At 35.5% G+C, this 19,315-nt stretch overlaps 1 protein-coding gene across 1 annotated transcript in view; it reads left to right on the forward strand.

The window, feature by feature from the left end:
- Window positions 1-19,315, forward strand: part of Cfap47 (cilia and flagella associated protein 47) — a 206,544-nt gene that overhangs the window by 36,314 nt on the left and 150,915 nt on the right. Inside the window, exons 17-20 of the mRNA XM_090325738.1 lie at window positions 1,675-1,797; window positions 3,403-3,534; window positions 5,854-5,931; window positions 15,620-15,764. Coding sequence (XP_090181864.1) covers window positions 1,675-1,797; window positions 3,403-3,534; window positions 5,854-5,931; window positions 15,620-15,764 — 478 coding nt within the window. The remainder of the gene's footprint in view (window positions 1-1,674; window positions 1,798-3,402; window positions 3,535-5,853; window positions 5,932-15,619; window positions 15,765-19,315) is intronic.

Raw genomic sequence — 19,315 nt, forward strand, 5'->3', positions numbered from 1 at the left:
ATCTTCAAAACTGTAAACTATGGTCACCTTTGTAACCTACCTAGGGACCCACAAGATCAAGAAGCAGAACTAAATTAACACGTAAAAGGACCCCATTCATTTAGATTCACATTAGCAATCACTGTGAGTCCATCCTAGGGTCATCACTAGCTTTACTTTTAAGAACATAGTTTAATTTTCATTTTGAACTTTATATACATATAATCAATATGGATATTCTATCATACATATAGATGTTCTATCATATATATATATAATCCTCCATATATATATATATGTATATATGATGGATTAATCTGAGCTGATTCACATGGTTATAGACCATGCATTCTCACTCCTAAACAATATCACTTATGTGACTATACCATCATTTGCCTTCTATGTAAGTAATAGGAATTTGAGTGATTTCAAATATTTACATAGCATAATACTATTTCTACCTTTTATAACTGTCTTGAAGTAAATCTGTACATTGTTTTTGAACTTTTGTTTATGCTACTATGTTTGACAAGTTTACTATAAATTTGCTACATACTCACTCTGCACATTTTTCCTAACAAAAGTATGTGGAATTTGCTAATTTGGGTTTAGCTAGCCTTAATAATACTCAGCTATTGAGTAATTCTGTTAAGTGTTTATTAAGTGATATTAGTATATTCACAAATTTGATTCTTACAATAGCCTTAAAAAGAGTAACTGAGATGAACAGTGAAAACATGGAGGACTAGAGTGCTGAATGTAAGCTTACATGTGCAATCATTCCTTAGTTGGAATTTATACACACACTTATTTCGCTACAGCACAGCTGTTGATAAAATGTGCTTTCTGCACTGTTTACCCAATAACATTGTGAGAATCCAGAGTATTTGATTCGATTTTTTAGGTAAATTTTTGAAGGTTTAAAACTTTTAAAGCTTTATACTTTTGAAGCTTTCTGGGGAAAGCAAACTGGAAAAGGCTGATGACAAATGATCACAAGTTTAGGTCTAGCCTAGGCTACATAGAAAAACTGTCTCCAAGATGAAGGAACAAGAAGCGATTAAATGAAATCCACATTTAATGTTTGTTTTTATCAAGGACTATGCTGTGAAACTGTTTCATTCCTGTTGGCTTAGTCTGAAATCTTACTTCAATACCCAAATCATGTTCTTCAAATAATTAAATAACATAGTCTCCAACAAGACTATTACATATTTATTTTTAATGTAACAAATAATATATAATACATTGAGTACTTGCAAAAGGTGGGACAAGAGGAGAGTGACAGAAGGATGAGGAGGAATGAGACTAGAATTCAGGCAAGAATGCATAGTATGTATCACAAAATTGATAAAAATAAAGAAAGGGGTGGGTCAAAGTGGGCAGGGAAAGATGTTGAAGAAAAGACACAGTTCAAAATACATTATATGCATAAACTGCTACTTTAAATGGCAAAAAATACTTTTAAATCAAACTTATATTACAAAAACCCACTGTTGGAATTTTATGCATTAAACTACTTTTAATGTATAATATAGGAAGGTTACCTTTATCTTTCATTAACCATATTTAGGGTGCATTCATATGAACAATTAAGGCACTATTAACAATTAAGACATTATTGTGAACAAAACAACTAAATATTTTAGTCATAATTATTTCAATTGCATTTTCCTTTTTTTCTCCCATTATTAGCTCGGTCATACCAAGGTCATGTTTTGGGAGCCAAGGGTGCTGTTCAGTAATAGTCCTCAAGGTTTAACAACTTGGAGAAAAGCTATTCTTCATAATGTAGGACAACACCATGCGTATTTTAAGGTAATTTAAAATTTTAGCCATTTCTTACGTGGATCCATATGTTGGTAATATAAGGATTGTGATAATGCTCTTTATAAATGTACTTCAGATAACTTTTAGGTTATTTTATATAATACTTTATATATTTATATAGTATAAATTAATATAAATATGATAATATTTTATAATACTTTCTGAGTATACTTATTTTCCTTGAAAATCATTTCTCTCACTCCCTTCGTTATGTGTCCTTTTCATTTGTTCTCTTTTTTCTTTTTACCATCTATCATCTGGTTTCTTTGAAAGAAAAAAGGTTGAAAAATGATCATTATTTATCTTCTTGCTGCCATTGGGATTGCCTTGTGATTGCTAGGCAGGGACTCTACAACTTGAGCCCTGCCTTTAACTCTTTTGTTTTTTCCCCCTAATTTTTGAGTGGTTTTTAAAAATTATTTTTTAGTAGTTGTATACAACAGTTAGCATTCAACAACGCTGTTTTTGAATGTAATGCCTCTTGATCAATGTCACCCACCCATCTTTCTCTCGCTTTCCTTCAGTTTTAGGTTATGTATTGAGAATTTTTGTCATTTAACAAAGCAGTTTATACATGTAATGCGTTTTGATCTGTACCTTTTCTTTGACATCTTCACCCTGCCCCCTTTGACCCATCCCGTTATTTTTTTTTCAATTTTGTGATACATACTATGCATTCTTGCCTGCATTCCACTCTTTCCTCTTCATCCTTCTGCCATTGTCTTCTTGTACCACTGCTTGCAAATACCCATTTCCTGGTACTTACTTTGCTGGGCTTTGTCTTAGTCTTTCAATCTCCATGGAGTCGACTGTACTTTAATTATTTAAAACTTCCCTTGAATCATGATGGCTCCTAATCAGTCTTTGTAGTAGCCAGATTTACAAAATGTAGGTGTCTGAAAAAGATATTAAATATACATTTCTTAATGTTACAGTTCATGTTTGGTAGCATAATTTTTCATTTCTTCCTGTTTACACTGTGATTAAAAAATCATGAAATAACCAATGGAGATTTTTCTGAAGATTGTCCATTTATAGTTGTTATTCCTTATTTAAACTGAAGGATGTGCAAAGCAGTGATATAAGTTTATACTAAGAATATACTAAATCCTTCATTAGTGGTATTAGGATTTATCAATATTATCACTCTCATTTTTTACATTAACATTTTTAGGCCAAATCATCTCACTGGGTAAAATAACAAAATAACAAAATAAGAGTTCTTTTTTTTTACTCTGGCTTCTGACAAACCATACCATAAAGCCTCAGTAATTTCCTTTAATGTATGATAGTATATACGTTGAACAACCTCCCACTGATGTTGATTCCAGGTTTTATAAGAAAGTAAAGTAGTGCTGCAAGTTCTTGTTTCAGTTCAAACGTGTAAGTGTGTGTGTGTGTGTGTGTGTGTGTGTGTGTGTGTGTGTGTGTGTGTTGGTGTGTATATTATTCAAATATTATTATAAAATCAGCCCCTTGCTAGGGGTTTCTCTGTCTAGGAAGTGGGATGCTTTTCTAAAAAAAAAACTTTGAAACAATAACTTTAAATGATAATGTTGCCCCTTGCCCCTTTAAAATTTTATTCAATTACAGGTTTGTAAAGAAAGTCTTTTACCTACTATTAACATTACTCCACCAGAAGGTATAATTCCATTTGGTGGATTAGTAGTCCTTAACATCTCCTGTACACCATCTGTGGCAGAAAAATTTGACACAAGAGCAAAGGTATGTACACACATATGTATTGTATATATGAGTGAATATGTATATATGCATATATAAACATACTTAAGACTTGTTTTTGAAAATACTAATAATCATTAATATGCTACTATAAAATGATCATTTTTATTCTTAGAAAATTTATTTTAATTATTTCTCCTATTTGGAATTGATTTTAAAGTCATTATACTAAAGGGCAATTTGAAATCTTATCAATTTTCTAGAAATTAAATTAGATCTGAAGATCTATTTTGTTAGAGATTTTAAAAATAGGCAAATTAAACTGGTTGCTGGTGGCTCACGTTTATAATGCTAGCTATTCAGGAGATCTGAGGATAATGGTTCAAAGCCAGCTTGGGCAGGAAAGTCCATGAAACTCTTGTCTCCAATAGTTCACTCAGAAAAAGCTAGAAGTGGTAATGTGGCTCAAGTGATAAGAGTGCTGGCCTTGATCAAAAGACGCTCATGGACAATGCCTAGCCCCTGAGTTCAAGCCTGAGGGCTGACCAAAAAAAGTAGATAAACTGGGTGCCAGTGGTTTGGCCTAGTGGTAGAGTGCTTGCCTAGCATGCATGAAGACTGGGGTTTGATTTCTTGGTATTACATACCAAAAAAAAAAAAAGCCGGAAATGGTACTGTAGCTCAAGTGGTAGAGCTCTAAAATTGAGAAAGCACAAGGTCAGTGCTCAAGCCCTGAGTTCTGGCCCCAGAACTGGAAACAAATAAGTAAACTGATCTAAATAATCTAATATAAACTTGAGGGCCAGAATTGAGATGATTTTCAGAAAATACTTTTAATTATTAATTTTTTGGCTATACTGGAGTTTGAACTCAGAGTCTTTCACTTCCTAGACTGCTGATCTACCATCTACCACTTGAATCAATCCCCACGTACCCATAATTGATTTACTACTTTATGCTTTCAAGAAGTATTATTTCTGTATTTGAGATTTTACTTAGACAAATGTAGGTTCAGCTAATCTATAGCTCCTTTATCTTGGGAATTTTACAACCAAATCTTCATTATCTTATTTTTCTTGGAAGCAATAAGTGTTCAGGCAAGTTGTTACTCCAAGTTTAGTTGCTGTCATGTATTCAAATTTTATGGCATCAAGAAAAAGAAAAATAATGTTCTCTTTAAAGTATTGGTTTTCCACACTTGGAAATTAGAGAGATTAGTAGGGTTCTATGGTGGAATGTTTAGCACTCTGGACTCTGAAATTAGAGAGCTTAACAGTAGTTATATCAGACAATACTATTTTAAAATTGAGATAATACATTTAATTCTATACTACATGCATATAGAATTTTTGTAATGGCTGTTATTTTTGTGATTATTTTGACTGTTATATTTTTCTATTTTTTCTATTTATTTTTATTTTTTACTTTTAAGTAGTTGTACAAAGAGGTTTCAACTTAATATGTCAATTTATAAGTACAATGCATCTTGTTCATTTTATTTTCCTTCCTTATCTTTCCTAGTCCCACCTATACCCTCAAGTTGTACATGTTTCAAAGGGAATAATGTTTTTGTCCTCTCCTGTTTCTCAAGTTTGATTAATCTATTGTAACTAGCTAAATACAAACATGTTATATAGAATTCCAATAATTTTGTAAACAATCAGAAGCCATCTGGCTTGTAACATTTAAACACTTATTCTTCCAGAAAGGATCAATTTTATAAAAGAAGAAATGTGATGACAAATGCAAGATAATTTTGTCAGGTATAGGGCTTACATTCAGGGCTGGGACACTACTCCTCAGCTTTTTTGATCAAGCCTAGTGCTCTACCAATTTTTTGTGGGAAATGGGGCTTGAACTCTGGGTTTGGGCACTGTCTCTGCACTCTTCAGCTCAAGGCTACCACTCTACCCCTTGAACCACAAACTCACTTCCCATTTTCTAGTGGTTAATTGGAGATAAGTGTCTCACAGACTTTAGTGCTGGGTCTGGCTTTGAACTGTGATCCTCAGATCTCATCCTCCTGAGTAGTGAGGATTACAGGCATGAGCCACCAAGTCCGGCTTTGCTCAACAACTTTTAGCTATAGTTCTACTTCCAGCTTTCTGATGGTCAATGGAGATAATCTCAAACCATGATCCTCAGATCTCTGTCTCCCAAGTAGCTAGGATTACAGGCATAAGCCACCAGTGTCTGACCAGAATTATTTTATGCATCTAAATTATGTGGCTTTTATGTAAATAATAAAGTCCTATAAATATAAGTTAACTTTTCAGCTATATGATGACATATTTACTCAACTTTCAGCTATGATGACATTTGTACACAACTCTATAAAGCTTTCTATTTCTCCTAAATAAGGTTGTAATTCATCATGCAAATGTTATAGACCTTAGGATTGGTGGATCTATTCAGATTGCTGATGTTGAAATTGAACCAGTAAGTATGCTCGCTGTCTTTGTTCTTAATGTTTTCAGTGAGTTTTTTCTCATATATTCCTAGTTAATTTATATTTGCAAATATTTTAATGTTATTTAATATCTAAGATTAATATATACAATATTCATTTAAGTAATAAAACAGAATATATACTCATTTTTAAGAAATTTCCACTAACCTCAAGTATCAGAACACTGTCAATGTCATTAGAATCACGTATGGGATTCATTAGGTCCTCTCATAAGAGATAATCATATGCTTAAAATGAAACATATAAATGCTTTAATAATTATTTAGTTAACTCATAATAATGATGATGTACTATTGGTAATTCATAATACTTATAGTTAATAATGGGTTTATAACTATATATCTATGTGTTGTTCATTGTCATTAAACTATAATAGTTCTTTGAACATACATACTATAATTTATATGCTCATTCTATTGTACTAACAATTAGGTGTTTCTAGCTTTTGTGAATACTGAAATTATGACTATGACCAGACATGTAACATATCTCTGAGTTACATATGCAAGGGATCTCAAGGAATGGAATTCCTTAGATGTAGAGTATATATATGCTTGATGTTACAAGATCATTTCCATTGATCCATAGTCCCTTGCTCCATAAGTTTCATTATTATACATAAATAATTCTTAATCTATGCAGTATAAAATGGTACCTCATTGAGATTTTAATGTTAATTTTCTTAAGAAAAGTCAAATTTAATTAATTAGTTAATTAATTAATTACTTTGTCAGTCCTGGGACGTGAACTCAAGTCCTGGGTACTGTCCTTGGGCTTTCTGAAGGCTAGTGCTCTACTACTTGAGCCACAGCACCACTTCCGACCTTTTCTGTGTATGTGCTACTATTGAATTGAATCTAGGGCTTCATGCAGGCTAGGCAAGTACTTTACCATTAAGCCACACTCCCAGCCCAAAATTTACTTTTTAAATGTGTGCCATTGATAAATAAAATCTGTTCTAGGGTTAATAGCATGTGTATGTACACAAACACAATTATACCTAATTGTTTTTTTCTGGCCAAACCTTTAAGAATTAATTCTATTATCATCTGCCCAGAGATTTTCTTCTATTGTGAAAATATGTTATAGATGTTAAATATAACATTAAATGTTATATATAAAACATTAAATGTTTTTTGCTAGTCCTGGAACTTGAACTCAGGGCCAAGTGCTGTCCCTGATCCTCTTTGTGCTCAAAGCGAGGGCTCTATCACTTGAGTTAGCACCACTTTCAGATTTTTTGAGAATAAGTTATTGGAGATAAAAATCTCGTGAACTTTTCTTCCCAAACTGGCTTCAAACCACAATCTTAATCGCAAGATCCCAACCTTTTGAGCAGTTAACATTACTGGCGTGAGCCACGAGTGCCTGGCTCACGCCTGTAGGAGGGATAAACTTATATGTCAAGTATTAAATGCATTTATTTTGAACAATGTCAGTTCTTTTTTTAATATTTTATTGTAATTAATAAAAGGGTTACATGACATTTGCCAGATAGAAGGTGCATTAATTCACATGTCTTGGTACCCATTACCCGCCTCGCCACTCCCCCCCCCATCTTGGTTTCCCCCCTTCCCTATCAAATTTCAAATAACCAAATACAAATAAATTCAGTATATCAGATAACAAAGTGAGATACTGTAACAAAATGAGATACCCAAGGTACAGCAAAAGAGAAGAGAGATAACATAGTATATTGAGGACAACAGTCATTCGTTATATGGCTTTTGTTTCAATATCCTGGAGGTCCTTTCAATTAGCTTCATACTATATGGCCTTATGTATCAAGGCTTTGCTCTATTGCAGATCTCTCCTAGTAGAGCCCAAGGTTTCTACTGATTATGACAAATGAGGGAAACCATTGAGCCAAAGTTCCTTTGAGTCTGGCTTACTTCACTTAATATGATTTTTTTCTAAGTCTTTCCATTTCCTAACAAATGGGGCGATGTCATTTTTTCTGACAACAGCATAGAATTCCATTGTGTACAAATACCACAACTTGTTGATCCACTCATCAACTGAGGGACATCTAGGTTGGTTCCATATCTTTTCTATGGTGAATAATGCTGCAATGAATATTGTTGTGCTAGGGGATTTAGTATGCCCTAGATTCTGGATGGTTGGGTAAATGCCAAGTAGTGGAATTGCTGGGTCATAGGGGAGTTCTATGTTTACCCTTTTGAGGCACTGCCATTCTGCTTTCCATAGTGGTTGAATGAGTTTGCATTCCCACCAACAGTGTAGTAGTGATCCCTCCTGGCCACATCCCCTCCAGCATCTGTTATTATTCATTTTCCTGATCCTGGCCATTCTAACTGGAGTGAGGTGGATCTCAGAGTTGTTTTGATTTGCATTTCTTTTATGACCAGAGATGTTGAGCATTTCTTCATGTGTCAATAGGCCATTTTTGCTTCTTCTTCAGAGAAGACTCTCTTTGTCTTTGGCCCATTTTTTAAAGGGATGGTTGTTACTATGGACATTAGTTTTGGCGTGATTCAATTTTTTGAGATGTTGATATATTTTAGATATGAGGCCTTTGTCCATTGTTTGGTTGGTGAAGATCTTCTCCCACTCTGTAGGCTTCCTAATTAATTTACTAGCTATGTCCTTTGCCATACAAAAGCTGTGCAGTTTAATGCAGTCCCACTTATCCAGCCTTTCTCTGATTTGGTGTGATTCTTGGTCCTTATTAAGAAAGTTTCGACCTGTGCCAAGGAGGCCTAGTGTATCTCCTATTTCTTCTTGTAAAGATTTCAGTGTGTCAGCTTTTACCTCCAGGTCTTTGATCCATTTGGAGTTAATTCTAGTGCAGGGTGACAAAGAAGGATCCAACTTTAGTTTTCTGCAGGTGCTTAACAAGTTCTGGCAGCACAACTTGTTGAAGAGGCTGTCTTTCTTCCATTCTTTTTTTTGGCTCCCTTGTCAAAGATTAGGTGGCCATAGGTCTGTGGTTTAATATCTGGGTCCTCAGTTCGATTCCATTGGTCTTCAGGCCTGTTCTTGTGCCAGTACCAAGCTGTTTTGATAATTATAGCCCTGTAATAGAGTCTAAAGTTTGGAATTGAAATTCCTCAGGCGCTGTTCTTTCTGCTAAGAAGTGTTTTTGCCATCCTGGGTCTTTTATTATTCCATATGAAATTTTGAATTGCCTCTTCTATTTCTTTAAAGAATGCCATTAGGATATTGATGGGTATTGCTTTGAATTTGTAGATAGCCCTTGGCAAGATTGTCATTTTCACAATGTTGATTCTTCCAATCCAGGAGCAGGGGAGGTTTTTCCATTTCCTTAGTTCTGCTTTAATTTCCTTTTTTAGGGTTTTAAAGTTTTCATCAAAAAGGTCCTTTACATTCTTAGTTAAGCTAATTCCTAGGTACTTTATTTTCTTTGAGGCTATTGTGAAAGGAGTTGCTTTCCTGATTATTGCCTGGTTCCTCTCACTGTTGGCATAAAGGAAGGCAGTTGATTTTTGAGGGTTAATTTTGTAGCCAGCTACCCTTCCAAAGTTTTGAATCAGCTCAAGGAGCTTGGGAGTAGAGTCTATAGGATTCTTTAAATACAGAATCATGTCATCTGCAAAGAGGGATAGTTTTACTTTCTCTTTCCCTAGTTGGATCCACTTTATGCTTGCTTCTTGCCTTATTGCACTGGCTAGGAATTCTAATACTATGTTAAAGAGGAGTGGAGAGAGTGGGGATCCTTGTCTCATTCCTGATTTTAGATTTTCACCATTAAGTGTAATACTAGCACTGGGTTTGTCATACACAGCCTTTATTATATTGAGGAATGTTCCATGGATTCCTAGTTTCTCTAGAGCTTTTAACATAAAGGGGTGTTGGATCTTGTCAAATGCCTTTTCCGCATCTATTGAGAAAATTATGTGATTTTTGTCCTTGCTCCTGTTGATGTGTTGAATTATATTGATTGATTTGCGTATGTTGAACCAGCTTTGCCTCCCTGTGATGAATCCTGTTTGATCATAGTGTATAATTTTTTTGATGAGTTGTTGTAGACGGTTGGCCAGTATTTTGTTGAGAAGTTTTGCATCAATGTTCATCAAAGAAATAGGTTTATAGTTCTCTTTCTTTGATGAATCTCTGTCTGGTTTGGGGATGAGGATTATACTGGCTTCATAGAATGAGTTTGGTAAAGAGCCTTCATTTTCAATTTCGTTGAAGAGCTTGAGGAGTATTGGTGTGAGCTCTGCTTTGAAGACCTTATAGAATTCAGCTGTGAATCCATCGGGCCCTGGGCTTTTCTTAGGTGGAAGGTCTCTTATTGCCATTTCTATTTTAGTGCTTGAAATAGGCCTGTTTAGTTGGGTTAGTTCTTCTTGGTTCAGTGTGGGTATGTTAATATTGGCTAAGAATTCATCCATTTCTTCTAGATTCTCAAATTTGTTGGCGTAAAGTTTTGAGAAGTATTCCCTCATGATATTCTGGATCTTGCTAATTTCTGTCGTGATATTACCATTTTCGTCTGCGATTTTGTTTATTTCGGTATGCTCTCTTGTTTTTTTGGGTAAGATTTGCTAAGGGTTTGTCAATTTTGTTAATTCTTTCAAAGAACCAACTCCTTGTTTTGTTGATTCTTTCTATAGTATTTTTGGATTCCAAATCATTTCATTCTGCTTTGATTTTTAATAATTTGCTTTCTTCTACTTGGATTAGGGTTGGTTTATTGCTCTTTTTCCAGGAGCTTAAGGTGAGACATTAACTTGTTGGTTTGCGATTTTTCCAACTTGTTGTTGTAGGCACTCAGCGCTATAAATTTTCCTCTGAGTACTGCCTTTCCTGTGTCCCAAAGGAGTTGGTATTTTGTGTGCTCCTTATTGTTAAATTTCATAAATTGTTGGATTTCTGTTCTGGTGTCTTTGATGACCCATTGGTGATTCAACAATGTGTTGTTCAGTCTCCATGAGTTACAGGGTTTTTGTTGGTGGAGATGGGTGATCAGTTCCAATTTGATGCCTCTGTGGTCTGAGAGTGTGCATGGAATAATTTCAGTGTTTCTGTATCTGTCCAGGTTTGTTTTATGGCCTAAGATGTGGTCTATTTTGGAAAATGTTCCATGTGCTGCTGATAAACACGTATATTGTGTTGTTGCTGGGTGGATTATTCTGCAGATGTCTGTTAGATCTAGTTGGTCTATATAGTTGTTCAGTTCTAAGGTTTCTCTGTTGAGTTTCTGCCTTGTTGATCTGTCCATAGGTGAGAGTGGTGTGTTAAAGTCACCAACAATCACTGTGTTTCAATCTATGTATGGTTTCAGTGTAAGTAAAGTTTGCTTGATGAAGTTCGGAGCTCCGGGATTGGGTGTGTAAATATTTAGGATCGTTATGTCTTCCTGGAGGAAAGATCTCTTTAGTAGTATGTAGTAACCTTCTTTGTCTTTTCTTACTAATTTTAGTTTGAAGTCTATTTTATCTGATATGAGGATGGCAAGTCCAGCCTGTTTATGGGGGCCGTTAGCTTGATAGAGTTTATTCCACCCTCTCACTTTCAAAAGATGATTGTTTTTTTGGGTAAGATGTGTTTCTTGAAGACAGCAGAGCGATGGCTCTTGCTTTTTGATCCAACTAGACAGTCTATGCCGTTTAATTGGAGAGTTAAATCCATTGATATTGAGAGTTAGGATTGAGAGATATTTATTAGTTCCTACCATTTTTAAAAGCTTTTATTAGGGCCTGTGTCTTGACAGTTCTTGTGGTCCTTAGATGGTATGCTGTTTAGGTGCCATTTCTTTCACTATATTGCATTTATTTTGGTTTTCTATGTATAGAACCTCTTTCAGGATTCTCTTTAGTGTTGGTTTTGTTGCGACATATTGTTGCAGCTTTTCCCTGGAATGGAATGTTTTTATTGTTCCCTCAGTTATGAATGAGAGCTTAGCTGGGTACAGTATTCTTGGTTGGTAGTTATTTGACTTCAGGGCATGACATATTTGCTTCTAGTCACTTCTTGCTTGCATGGTCTCTGCTGAGAAATCTGGGGTTATTCTCATTGGTTTGCCTTTATAAGTTACTGATCCCTTTCCCCTGGCTGCCTTTAGGATCCTTTCTTTGGTTTCTATTGATCCAGTTCGGATCACAATGTGGCGGTGGGATGTTCTTTTCTGGTCAGGTCTGTTTGGGGTTCTAAAAGCTTCTTGTATCTGGATGGGCCTGCCCTTCTGGATATTTGGCAAATTCTCTGAGATGATTCCCTGAAGTATATTTCCAGTACCATTGACCTCTTTCTCCAGACCCTCCTCAATACCAAGTAGCCTTAAATTAGGCTTCGTAATTGTATCTTGGAGCGCCTGAAGCGCTCTCTCATATTTCCTAGATTTGGATTGACTCATTTTCTGTTCTTTCTCTATAATAACTAAATTATCTTCAGCCCCGGAAATTCTCTCCTCTGCATTGTCTAACCTGGTATCAAAGCTATCTACTTTATTTTTCATCTCCCTTGCTTCTAATTGCTCATTTTTGATGCCTTGCATCTCTTCTTTTAGATCATGTATGGATTTCTTTAGCTCCTTGATTTCCATTTGAGTGGTTAGCTCAGTTGCTTTATTTTCTTTGAACATTTGCTGGAGTTCGGTCACTTTTTCATTTGTGGATTCTATGAATTCATCCATCTTTCTTTGAAAAATCTTTATTATGGCCTCTTTTATGGCTTCTTCTTTTTCACTTATCACCTTGTTAATCGTTTCCTCTTGTTTAGCTATGGCTTCCTCCCTTATCTCTTTCTTTATATTTTCACATTTTTCATTAATGATGTTTATCAATTGCATTTGTATAGCACTTGGAAGACTCTCCTCTAGGTTTGCCAGTGACTGTTCCATTGTCTGTTTACATTGGGTGGGGTATGTTGTTTCTTGATTTGACATTTTTCTTGAGTTTCTTGTTCTGCCCATTTGAAAATGGGAGCAAGATTAATACTAAACACGATTATAGTTTTTCAGATATAACCAACCTAGACCTCTGTAGCTGGCAGTCACTAGATGTTCACAATTTTTGTCTGGTGTTATCACTCTTTCTTTTTGTGCACTTAGAGACCAAGCGAATACAACCACTGATAAGCGATTTATACCCAAAACAATAAGCCTCTCAATCCAATCTCTATTGTCTTTAAGTCCCTCTGAGCCTAGAGAATAATTAAACACCTAGATATACAGTATTGCTCAACAGCCATGAAGTGTAGATCTGAAACAAAAGCCATATAATGAATGATTGCAGTCCTTAAGGTGCTATGTTATCTCTCATCTATTTTGCTGTTCCTTTGTTATCTCATATTGTCACAATATCTCACTTTGTTATCTGATGTATTGGATACATTTGTATTTGGTTACTTGAAATTGGACAGGGAAGGGGGTAAAACCAAGAGAGGGGGTGGGGGGAGGGTAATGGGGACCAAGAGATGTGGAATAGCATCAATGTATGTGAATTAATGCACCTTCTGTCTGGCAAATATCATGTAACCCTTTTATTAAATACAATAAAAATATTAAAAAATAAGGGTCAAAAGATGATCAGAGGACCAGAGATAGAAAAATAGAATGAGAGAGATCAGGGGAGGTACAAGAGGATTAACGTAGGAGTATAAACACATTATCGTAATGAAGAAAAGGTATAGCATAAGGATAACTGACTTCTGTCTGGCAAATATCATGTAACCCTTTTATTAAATACAATAAAAATATTAAAAAATAAGGGTCAAAAGATGATCAGAGGACCAGAGATAGAAAAATAGAATGAGAGAGATCAGGGGAGGTACAAGAGGATTAACGTAGGAGTGTAAACACATTATCGTAATGAAGAAAAGGTATAGCATAAGGATAACTGACCTAAGTTGGTAAGTAGGTATCCTATTTTAGTACAAAGTTTGGAAAGTATTAGAATAAAACTTATGTGTTGCTGCACGACTAGCTCTTAACCCAACCAGTGGTCTCACAGTGGACCATGGGATGGATCTGCGAGCTTCCGTCTGAGCGTGGTGGGCAGACGTTTTCCTGTGTTGCTTCCAGGGGAGGCCCCCAGCCAAAGGTCTGGGGTTTGAGAGTTTCCAGGGGCTCTCAGTAGGAGCAGCAGGACACCGCTCTTCCTAGGGGCAGGGCCCAGCTGAGGAAGTGGGCTCCAAGGGCAGAGCCTCGCCTTTTTGTTACTCAGAAGGCGAGCTTAGCTGCTGGTGGGCCCTTCAGATCCCTGCTGTGTTTCCATTGCTTTGTCAGAGAGTCTGTGACTGTGGGGGGCCCCTTGGTGCTGTCTTGCTCAGGATTCCCAGCTGGATGTTGCCCTGCTCAAGAACTGAGGGGGGGCAGATGCTGGCTCCTATTTTCCTGCACACCCCCCGCTGTTGTAAGGCAGGGTTGAACAATGTCACTTCTTTGCACATTTTCTACCAGTTTTTTCCCTTCCTTCCCTCCTCCCCCCGCAATTTGTATAGTTCATTTTCATCATTTAAAAAATTCTTACATCAGCATGTTTTTGAATAGTGTATTCATAACTATAGTAAGATCTGTGGCATTGAGTGTATAATCTCAAAAGTATTAGGAAAAATTTAAAATGAGCTTAAAGACTAGATGAGAAAGTAATAAGAATGATGATCTTTTTCACATATACAAAATGTCATATTTTCATTATCCATTTTGGATTTTCATGAATTTCATGAACAGGTTATAATATAAATAAAACAAAATTGGCATTTTTACTTTATATGCTGTTTTCCTTGATAATAGACTATTGATACCTCAATCCCCTTTTAATGTTCTATATAATTCTTTAGTGAAGGAATTGTAGGCTATCTTCAGTACCTCTCCATCAGGTAAGTCCTTATAGTGTTTTGTTGTAAAGACACATGAGCTAGACTTATATACATTTTGCAAGCATTCTTTATATAGTTAAATAGGTACCAGATATGTGACAAACTCCAAAACAAAATGAATTAGACTCTTCATTGGAGGAATCAATATGTAAACTGATAGTGTGATGTTTCAATATAAATATAAGTGAAGTAGACCTGAGCATAGTGAATAATCATAGATTATCTAAGTTGGTTTGATGGACTATTACTAATTAGAGAAGTGTCTTCTTGATGGAAGAAATACTTCTGCCATTAAGATGAAGAAATGTGAAGCATCAGTTATTGGTTGGATATAGCAATTCACAATGGTTATGGAGCAAGTTAAGGATACAACATAATGGATACAAGGACACAGTTATGGGAAATTTTATGAGCTCTAGTAATGAGCATGGACATTGTCCTTTTAAAAGTAGAATTGATCAGATTGTTGGTGAGTTTAATAGTGACATATTCATAAATTTGAGTTCATTTTTTCTCAAAGTTCAGAATACAAAAATCAAGAAACTAAATAAAAAGGACCTAGATTGTAATTGCCTACAGTTACAATAAGTGATGGAGGTAAGCTTATCAGACTGTTATCTCCAATCAAGAACCAAAATGTCAGAAGTGTAGTTGTGGCTCACATGGTAGAGTGATACCCTTGAATAAAAAAATCTCAGGGACAACTCCTAGGATTTGAGTTCTGTGCCATGAATGGCGCACATGTGCACACACAGACACACACACAGACACACACACACGATGCAATTTTAAGTATTCACTTTATAATCTATTATTGTGCTGTCTAATTATTGCTTCTGTTTTAAAATTTAGAATGAATTTAAATTTTGTGGCACATATATTGGAACAACACAGGTTATTCCATTTATAATAAGAAACATTGGTGCAACACTTGCTAAAGTAGAATTCAACCTAAAAGACTACCCATGTTTTTCAATGATTGCTACAGAAAACATAGGTATGTATGTTACATATATAAATGTGTGTAATATATTTATATATATATTGCAAATTACATACAATGTCATTATTGTAAAGCAAAGAAGTTTTAAGTTGATTGAAGGTATAATCTTGAAGACAGTGCTATTATTAAATACTTCAAAGATTCCAAACATATTTTTCTTATACGTTATAACTCAACATGGCTTCATTTCTAGAAATAAATAAATTGTAATGTCAGAACAATTCGGTAATATAACACATTTAATTGTACTTAATAGTTGGCTTAATATGTACTGTTATATATTATATATAATGTACTAAAGTGGAAATAAAATATTTAATCGGTAACTTTAAAAACAAAGTTTTCACATACATGTTCTGGAGAGGTTATTCTATATGATAATTAATGTATTAGGAATCTTTATGTTAAATTAGATTTAAACATAATATGCACATGTATGAGTACAGTTTTCTGTGTTCTTGTAGTTGCCAACTGAGGTCCATGGCTCAATTTGAATGGAAACTTGTATTTATAAACAAAGTTCAATTAAAATGTAGACGTATTTTTATATTCCTTATGACCACTTTTGTGCTATAATAACAGAATTGAACAGTTGCAGTAGAAACTACAGTTTCATGAAGTCCATAGTGTCTACCACTTGAACTGTTGTAGAAAGTCTGATCATTGGCTTAGTCACTTTTTCTTCAGTTAATATTATTTGTTGAGCCCTAATTATGTTGTAAATATTTCTGGGCTCCAGTTTTCCTTCATGAAGATAAGACACCATATATTTCCTTAAGAAGTTAATGGAATGTTCACCAGTCTAATGACTCCGAGGGATTAACCGAGTAAAATTTAATGAGGGAATCATCTAAGCCAGTTGCAGTAGTACACACTGTTACCCTACCCCATCTACTGAGGAGACAGACCCAGGAGATTCTCATGTTTGAGGATTGCTGGCCAAAATTAGTGTCACCTAATCTTAAACACAAAATCCAAACAATCTAGTAGTGCACTTGTAAAGCTTGTAAGAAGTCCCTGAACTTAGTCCCTGATACTGACAAGGAAAGAAAGAAGAAAGAAAAGAAGGAAAGAAGGGAGGTGAAAGAAAAGAAAAGAAAAAATATGGCAATTAGGACATAATTACAAAGGAGCTAGGAAATATTCAAAAGATCAAGAGGAAAGAAGTAATTAGAGTCTAATGGGAGGCACAGATATGGAAGAGGATGCAATTAGTACTTAATATAGCTATTAAGGAATACAAACATTGTTAGAACTACAACCAAGGATGGAAATGACCCATGAATATCTGACCTTCCATCTACTCTCATCTACTAACGTGTACTAATTTGCTGGTGTTTCACATAATGTAACCCAACCAGAGGTAGAAGAGGAAAGCAGCCTGACTGGTTTGGTCTATAGAGGTCAGAGCAGAGAGGATGCCAGAGATAAATGTTGGATCTAGGAGACAATCGGAGTCTACTTATAATGGTAGATGAGATGGATCAGAAATCTTGTTATCATATAGCAATATTTCTCAGCCGTGAATGAAGTTGGTTAAGACATTAATAACTAAAATTAGCATTCTTTTACATTAATCAGATAACTTTAAGGGAATATTTGATTTTTAGATTTTTTCCAGTACAACTTTCTAATCTCTCAGGAATTTCAGTGATCACAGTTTTTTTTTGAAATTTAATTTTCTCTTTAACAGTTGTACAAAGGAGTTGCTGTTCAACAAAGTGGTATATGAATGCAATGAATCTTAATTAGTGTCACCCCTTTCATCATTCTCCCCATCCCCCACCCCATCATTTCCCTCAATTTTCTTAATTTTGATGAATATGCATTTAATTTATAACATTATTTCCCTCAATTTTTATGAATATGCATTGAATTTATAACATCATTTCATTTGTTTAGCACCCCCCAAACTGATCCTCAAGATTGCATTACTTTTGAACAGTTGTGTGTATTTTTGTTTGTTTTTTTTTTGCCAGTCCTGAGCTTCTGCTCAGGGCCTGAGCACTGTCCTTGGGCTTTCTCAAGTCTAGCACTTTACCACTTGATCCACAACACCACTTCTGGGTTTTTTTCTATGTATGTGGTACCGAGGAATTAAACCCTGGTCTTCATGTATGCGAGGCAAGCACTCTACCACTAGGCCAAATTCCCCGCCCTAGTGGTCTGTATTTTTAACTAATGTCTTTGTTCTTGCAGTTATTCCATTTTGTCGAGAATTTTTCATGTAAAATTTTTAATATCTTTATTCATGCTATCGTTAAATGAACAATATGTTCCTGAGGTCCATTTCAAAGTAGGGTCTTCATAGTTAAGAATATTGTATTAAATATGACAAAATTTCTGAGTGTAAATTTTAAATATCACATCAAAAAGTGATGGGTAACTGGAATTATTGGTATGCTTGCCATCTTTATAAATTTTTGTGAATGAGGCCACTGGAACTGGAACTCAAGGACTTAACTATTTTGCTGAATCCCGACACTCTACCACTTGAGCCATTGTTCCTTTTCAGGCTTTCTATTGGTCATTTGGAGAGGGGGAAGTGTCTTATGAACTTTCCTGCATGGGCTGGCTTTCCCCTATGTTCCTCTGATCCTCCGATCTCAGCCTCCTGAGTAGATAGGAGGCAACATGGATCTGGGTCTTCACAATAAATGGGATCTTTCAGTTGTTCTTGGACCTATGATGCATTCAGCTACTTTACTTTCCCCTTTATTCCTGTCCACATTCTTGTGAATGTGAATTGAATTTTGGATGGTTTTTTAAACAATGAATGTATTTTCTTTGACCGGCTGTCTTAACGTGTTTTACCTATTTCTAAATCTGTTTTGCTGGTTAGAATCTTATGTTAAGAATGCTTGCTTGAGCTAGGCACTGGTGGAGGCTCCTGCCTGGAACTGAAGCTCCTCAGGAGGTTGAGATCTGAGTATTGGGATTTGAAGCCAGAACTAGCATAAAGTCCATGAGAGTCTTATCCCCAATTAACCACAAAAAGGCCAGAAGAGGAGCCATGGCTCAATTGGTAGAGTGCCTTGAGTACAAATTCTGAGACTGCCAAGGCCTTGAGTTCAAGCCCCAGAGCCATCACAAGGAAGGAAAAGAGGGAGGGAGAGAGGGAAACAAAGGCAGATTAAAAGAAATAATGCTTGTTTACTTGAAACATTATGGAAACTTCGTCAGATATTTAAATAGAAGAGTTTCTCCCCCTAGCAATTTTGGGGATTAAATTCAGGACTTTGTTGTTAGGTGCCAGTGGCTCTTGCCCATAATCCTGGCTACTCAAGGACTTTGATCTGAGAATCACAATTCAGAACCAGCCAAGAGTGGACACTCTTACCATTGAGCATCCTTTAATCCTGAGTTTTGTTCATTATTTTTTGTCTGTCCTGGGGCTTGAACTCAGGGCCTGGTACTGTCCTTGGGCTTTATCAAGGTTAGCTCTATACCACTTGAGCCACAGCACGACTTTCTGCCTTTTTCTTCTTTCTGTGTATTTGGAACCGAGGAATCATACCTGGGTCTTTGTGCATGGTAAGCAAGCA

The sequence above is a fragment of the Megascapheus bottae genome, chromosome X (genome assembly GCF_031878675.1).
Source record: "Megascapheus bottae isolate mThoBot1 chromosome X, mThoBot2.hap1, whole genome shotgun sequence".
In the NCBI taxonomy this organism is placed as follows: domain Eukaryota; kingdom Metazoa; phylum Chordata; class Mammalia; order Rodentia; family Geomyidae; genus Megascapheus; species Megascapheus bottae.